General features: G+C 40.6%; 1 protein-coding gene across 1 annotated transcript; it reads right to left on the minus strand.

The window, feature by feature from the left end:
* Positions 1-2683: 2683 nt before the first annotated feature.
* LOC135102377 (ferric-chelate reductase 1-like) lies at positions 2684-7157 on the minus strand. The gene is made up of 5 exons (XM_064007512.1): positions 7018-7157; positions 5445-5647; positions 4805-4932; positions 3441-3529; positions 2684-3137 (listed from the first exon to the last, which is right to left on the minus strand). Exons 1-5 carry the CDS (start codon positions 7023-7025, stop codon positions 3083-3085), a joined length of 483 nt encoding a protein of 160 aa, XP_063863582.1. The 5' UTR covers positions 7026-7157; the 3' UTR covers positions 2684-3082.
* Between the last annotated feature and the right edge of the window lie 421 nt (positions 7158-7578).

Consider the following 7578-nt stretch of genomic DNA (forward strand, 5'->3'; position numbering starts at 1 on the left):
GAAAAGAAAGAGAAGCGGGATACAGTGAATGACTTGTGATCCATTCGGTGACACGGCTGGGAGATCGTTTTGATGTTACTGTCGCTGTGCTTGATGTTACGATGATAGTAATGATGGTGATAGTAATGACGATGGTTGTCATGATGATGATAAGGAGGATGTCGATAGTCATTTTCTATGCTAGTAATTATTGGACCACGTACAGCAGGATACATCTCTGTAGCAACACTTGCGGCAGGTAGCATCACAGTGAAATATTGACAGTTACAAGGAGGAAAACCACCAAAACCTCAACAGTTAGTGTAGAATTTTTGGCCTTTGTATACACACACACACACACACACACACACACACACACACACACACACACGGCTTTTACTAGGAATGTCGCATGAATAATTATGATTACTGCTTTGAATTGAGTCCATAGCCTCTGATGCATTTACTGCCTGCGGTAAGCGCGCCTTGCTGCCAGTCCGCGGGCTGCATTTCCACTCAACATAAGCAATGACTAAGTCTGAAGGAATGATACTTCATCTACTTCCACAGCTGGTGCACTACAGTGAGGACGCCTGTGGAAGCTTTCGAGGGCCAGGAGGACAGACCGAAGAGTGCGCCGTCCATCGTGACAAAGGGCAAAGAACCGATCGCCTGCAGGAATTTGGCTGTTCTTTGTTCCGGGGTCTCTTCGACCTTGTAGGAACACCTTTTATTATTATGATTTTTTTTTTCACTGCCACGTGGCCTGACGATCTTGCAAGGTCATACTGTCATTCCCTTGGCGCCGATCCGCTTCCTCCACTTCCTGCTGATCGCGTTATTTGCCATATTGCGAGACTTCCGGGCAGAGTATACAAGGAACCATGCTTGTTTTCCATGCGCGCGCGTGTGTGTGTGTGTGTGTGTGTGTGTGAGCACAGGAAACTGCAAAAGACCAGCCGGCCTACGAGGTTAGGTTAAGTAAGGTTAGGTAGGTTCTGAGCAAGACTTATCACGTCGCATCCTCATCCATAAATTTATCTAACCTTCCCTTGAGACTATCTAATGTCTGTGCATCTACTAATTTTGCTTTTTGTTCTTTTCATCCAGAGTACTATTTGTAAATAAATTTTTGTCTGTCTCTTTTTAAATCTGATTTTGTCGAGCATATACCGAGTGAAACGAGTTCTTACTTGTTCCCTTATCAAAAGGACCTGATTTACATCTTTGTTGAACCCTGTAACTTCCTGAATCACTTCTGCCTCCACAACGCACCACACTCATCTCCAGTGAATGCAACTGCTGTGTTTTAACCGAGCCTGGAGAGGAAAGTTTTCATTCCCTGGATCATCCAATAATAATCCTTCTTTGCATAGACGAGAGGACATTCTCTAGTAAGGAGACCAACATGATCTACGTAAGTGTGGCCTAACCAAAGCTAAGTATAGCCTGAAGCTCTTTACCTATGCTCATATTAATAAAACCAAGAATTTTGTTAGTTCTGTTATACGGTCAAGTGCACTGTATGCTCCTTAGGCCGGGGACTGTGGAATAGAGGTACTACCATTCCTAGTGTCCTTCTAAAGTAGACCTAACAGCCTTGCTTGTTTCCTTTAAGTTTTAGTTTATTTCCTTTTCTTACGTGGAGAATATATGTATAATCCATTACAAATCTGCAGCTGACACAAGTCATGGAGCTTTGCTACCCTCGGGCAGGTTCTGAATGCAAACATTTCCACCCCACTTCTTCACGTTCAGGTCCACGTCTGCTGTCTCTCAGAATCCTTTCAGTCTGTCTTTTGCTCCATTATGTTGTGACGTCATGACTCAGCAAAAAAGGAGCGCCACATCAGCAATTTGCTGCTCAGAATTTTTTTATTTTATTTTATTTTTTGTATATATATATATATATATATATATATATATATATATATATATATATATATATATATATATATATATATATATATATATATATATATATATATATATATATATTATAATTACTTCCTTACAAGGGATGGTTAATTTCTCCTGCACTCCAAGGCGACCAGACCAGAGAGAAGCGACGCAGAAGGACGCGAGCGATGGAGCTAAACAAACCTAATAATATGGGGATTTTAAGTATGGAGGGGTGGAGGAAGTTGTTGGTGGTGACGGAGGCTGGAGTGTGGTGAAGGGAGGGGGGGTAAGGAGAGGGTAAGGACGGGTGCACCCACAGTGTAGAGAAATACGTAATTTCTAATTCTTTAAAACTGTACATGCATCTATATCATGCATGCTACATGGGAAGGACGCCCGCCAGCTGGCCGTGCGGCTCCTCTGTCGGGGCTCACTTACCACTCTATTCATTAAAAATAAACATGGGGCTCCATTTTTTATTTTTTTTTTCTGTTGGTACCCAGTCTAGCCCAAGGTCTAATCACAGTGGCTAGGAGTGATCGCCTTGCCTTTTCTACTTTCACCACACCGCGGCGAGGCAGCACAGCGCACTGTGCTGCCTCGCTGGCGTGACGGAAACATTTGTTGCCTTGAATTGTTACTGTTTTGTAACAAGTACCGGGAATACAAGAGATGACAGGTCACGATTCCCTGTCTATGTGTTCTTGATGTCTGTGATTTGATCGAGGTAGCTTCCATTCTGTATATGCTGTACAACATATATCATTTTCTGTTGCCTTCATGTAACAAAAAAAAGTTTAGAAAAATGTAACTATTTAATTTCCTAGACAGTTCTTTGAAAAAGATTATTACAATGACTTCAATGTTAAACCAAAGACAATAACCAGAAGTGTCTTTTTACTTGAAAACATATATTTCAGTACTGTGTTAAAAACAACACAATGAACGCAGTTGTAATGTTTCTAATGCCTACAACAAATTAATGCAACAACAAATTAATACAACAAAAATTTAAAACAACTAAGCAAGAAAATATGATCAGAACTTTCCTACTAACATCTCAACTTCAAGATACAGACTTTGATAAAACAGACGTTGTGTCATCTTTAAGCATCTACTGCTTTTGTCCTGGGTTAGCCATCAAAATGATCAAACAGGTAAGTTCCAGGTGTGGGTGGCGCGGGGCGATCATCTAACCGACTCAACTTTCAAAGATGTTGATGACGTAGGTTTCGATGGTCGGCACCACCGTGGCTCTGCGGAGGCGTTACAGGTTAGTATGGCAACAGTGAGAGGAGATCGTGGTGCTAATGGCTATCACGGTTTGTTAAAATAAGGACGGTAATATTGGGAAAAGAAACTACTACTACTAATAAGAAACTACTACTAGAAAAGAAACTACTACTACTACTACTACTACTACTACTACTACTACTACTACTACTACTACTTGCATAACAATAGTCAATCAACAGGTGGATTTTTCCCATACAACTGTGTATAAGCAACAGACATACTCGTACAAGAGTAACAATATCATGTTATGTGGATTAACTCACTGGAAGACGTGGTTGCCGCTGTTATTGTCTCTCCACAGCAGCTTGACAGAAGGCTTGAACTCTGGGCTGCTATGAGTCACTGCCGCGTTCTGCCAGCACAAAGAGAAATACGCGTCATCTTACTTTCATGCAGGCAAATCCTGAGCTCTTGCTGGTTACTTTACTAAAAACAAGAATATTCAAAAGAAAAAAATAAATAAATAAATAAAATTCTGCTTATAATGATATTTTTTTTAGTCTTCTTATTCAAAAGGAAAAAATAAATAAAATTTTGTTTATATTGATACTATTTTTTAGTTTCCTTATTTCATTTATTCACGAAACTTATTTGGAGTTTCGCTTGTATTGTAAAAGAAGCCTCGAATCAGTACCTTTCATTATTAGGTGTTGTGTTCATGAAGCTGTTTTGGAGCTTCACTCAGATACTCACACCTTAGGTGTGTGTGTGTGTGTGTGTGTGTGTTTGAGCTATCACTGCAGGCAATACAGAGGGATGTAGGCCAAGCATTTAAAACTTCAAACGATGTTCACAAACTCAAACACCAGAGAGCAGAGTGACCTGACGGCGTTTGTTTTCACTGGACATTTTTGGCACTGAGTAAATTCGCTGTCCACCGGTACAGGCCGCCGGCCGGTGGATGTTGTTTGAGCCGCAAACACTCCATTCCCTCCCATTTGATCAAAGCTAAACGTTTTATTTTACTTCTCCGTCTTCCTGCTGATGCGGCAAGTCATGACTAATGCAGGCATAAGACGTGAATGTTATGAAGCCTTTCTTTCTCGAGGTTTTGTCTTCTTTCGGCAGCTCCCATCAGGCGCTGAGGCTTTATGAATTTACATAATGTTGGAGAAGACGGACCTTAAAGAGTGTTGTTATACGATACTAATCAGCCTGTATCCACCAAAGTCACTGCATGCAAGAGATGAGGAATTGCTAACAGTTTGCTGTTGTGATAAGCAACAACAGCACTTCAAGCTTCACTCACTAAAACTGGAAAGGATAAAATCAGCAGAATTTTTATTTGCTTTGGAAAAGTTTAGTGACCACTGGTGAATAACACTCACACACACACACACACACACACACACACACATACACATAGAACATGAATGATTCAAATTGAAGACTGAATTTTATCATTAGTTATTGGTGACCACTGGTGAATAACACACACACACACACACACACACACACACACACACACACACACACACACACACACATACACCACACACACACACACACACACACACACACACACACACACACACACACACACACACACACAAAACATGAATGATTCAAAATGGGAGACTGAATTTCATCATTTCATCACCACCACCACACCCTGTGCACCGCATACCTCGTTGCTGGAGCAGTGCAGTGCATGGAACTGACTATCCTCATCCACGATGAACTCCCCTTCATTATTCTCTCCGGGTGTGGAGGCCCGCACCACAAATCCCTTGAAGGGGGCGCCGGTCAGAGTCACTGGAACAGAACACAAAAGATAACAAGCGAACTGATAACGAATACAAACAAAAATTATGGGAATGGAAACGAGCATTAATACACTTAGAGTGAAAAGGGAAAGAAAGCAAATTATAGCATTATACTAAAAGAACAATGTCTTCCAGAGGTATTTGCTAACAAAATTATAAATTCAGTCAAAATTATCATCTGAACTAATAAAAACATTAAGAGATTTTTGTTTGTCTTGCTGGAAGAGAACGTAAGAAAACATTTCGAGTTTAAATATGTAAGTACATTAAGTACATGAGCGAATTGCATTATAGTTTATGCTATTTAATACAATTAATTTAATTACTGCAACATGACATTAATGTCATGTTGCACTGATGCCTTCAGATATTATTACGTTCAGGAGCGTCACAAAATATCACTTCTTCCTTTCCTTTCCTTCTGTCCTTTGTGCCAAAATTGACTGTTAGCCAAACTTTAATCACCATTACTCAGCCACACTCTGGCAACCCTTGGCTCACCTTCAACGATGCCAGGTCTGCCCTCTGCTGGGCTAGACCGTAGGGTGTACTGGTTCGTGTTGTTGTATCCCGTAGCATTCAGATAGTCCCTGTGGTAGGTAGGCTCCATGAAGGGGTCGTCACACACCGAGGAGGGGGCGCCCGTGGGGTAGGCAGTGACCCCCACCGCCAGGAGGGCCGCCACCCCGCACATGGTCATCATTCTGCAATAAAGAGAGAGAGAGAGAGAGAGAGAGAGAGAGAGAGAGAGAGAGAGAGAGAGAGAGAGAGAGAGAGAGAGAGAGAGAGAGAGAGATGAAAGAAATAGTGTGATTTGTTTACAGAATGGGAATAGCGACCATTGACCTCCCAGTCCGCTACATCTGTCCGCTGTACTGCCACCAAGTCATCGAGATGCAGAACTATGCGTCACCAATTACTCTCCCACACGTATACTGGTGGGTCGGCTATTTTGCTGGCATTTATTGACAGCAAGCTTCACTCATTGCTGTTTAAGGGTTTTCCATGCTTAATGTAAGCCAATAGCAGAAGAGAAGATAATCATTAATAAAAGAAGAAAGGAAACTTTACCTAACACTATGAGGCCGACCTCGAGTTATCAAGACTATGGAAGTGTTGGATGAATTTCCAGAGGTGGTCAGAAAGAAGGAACTGGATAGGAGGGAAACGAAGTGAGCCCAGTGACAGCGAGATATTCAGGATTGACAATAAGAGAAGGCACAAGAGAAGGCACGGTCTTTCAGAAGAATGAAGAAAGGCAGTGTCCGGGACTGATACTCGGCAGGATGGTCAAGCCAGTAGTGTGCAAAGCAAAAATGGAAGATTATGCATCCTAAGAGAACCCCGCATGACATTTCACGAACTGTCATGGGATGTCGCACTGGGTACACGGCGCATTGAGTTTGAACGGTTAAGGAAGGACGTACCAGGTTTTATGGTTCAGGCAGTGTTGGATGGCGGGACTTTAGGTGATATATATGTATATATATATATATATATATATATATATATATATATATATATATATATATATATATATATATATATATATATATATATATATATATATATATATATATATATATATATATATATATATATATATATATATATATATAAACAAAGACACTGAAATATGAGTTGTTTCATTTGAAATTCAAGGAGGGAACAAAGACGTGGCTGCGTAATGTGTGTGTGTGTGTGTGTGTGTGTGTGCGTGCGGTAGGGAGTTCCTTGCTACACACAGGCTTTACCAAACAGTAAGAGTACTCCTCATTCCTAACGACCCTGGGATAGTTTCATGACTGATTTTCTTAATTTTATTAATAAAATCTGAAATCAAACATTTATTTCGAACTACTATATACACAACGTTCCATCGACAACTTGGATAAGAGTAATGGTCCTAAATCCATTACTTTGATGACAGCGATGACCACAACACTCCAAGGTCGATAAAACAACTGTTCTAACGCCTCTATTTCCATGAAAGCAATGATCACGACTCTTCTACATTAGTGGCACAATGGTCTAAACATTACTACTTTAACTACACAAAGGCCTAAATACTGACCTGTTCATTGCTGTGGTTTGTGGAAGAGGATGAATATACTCAGCGTGCCCGGAAAACGAGGCGCGTTATATACAAGCAGCCTTCAGGATATCGGCAGTTACCAGATATGGCATTTCAACTGACTGGTACATTTGTCCTTGTTTTGGATCTCACTGCTGCAAACACATTAGTATGGTACTTATGTCTATGAAATATGAGTAATACCTGTGTTTTCTGAGGAGCAGCAAGTTTAACTCTTTGATTGATACAGTTTCTTCCATCTTGATAAGGACCACGTTCCGAAACACTTCTTCTCGCTTCGAAAGGCTGTAGTTGAAGTTACATGGGTTTTTAAGTGTTTTTTTTTTCTTTTTTTTTATGGTTCTAGGGAAACATTCGCAAAATTTCTCCATTATTAAAGGGAGAAACACTCTTGAGAACCTGGTTAATCATCTCTGTGGCCTTTGAAAATAGTCGTGGTGAGAAAGCAAAACGTTCCTGATTACGGCTCTAAATGTGGTGGGAGTTCAGAGTGCAATTTTGAAAAGACAAGTGAGAGAAAAAATAAATAAATAAATAAAA

This window comes from Scylla paramamosain, chromosome 7 (genome assembly GCF_035594125.1).
Source record: "Scylla paramamosain isolate STU-SP2022 chromosome 7, ASM3559412v1, whole genome shotgun sequence".
Lineage (NCBI taxonomy): Eukaryota > Metazoa > Arthropoda > Malacostraca > Decapoda > Portunidae > Scylla > Scylla paramamosain.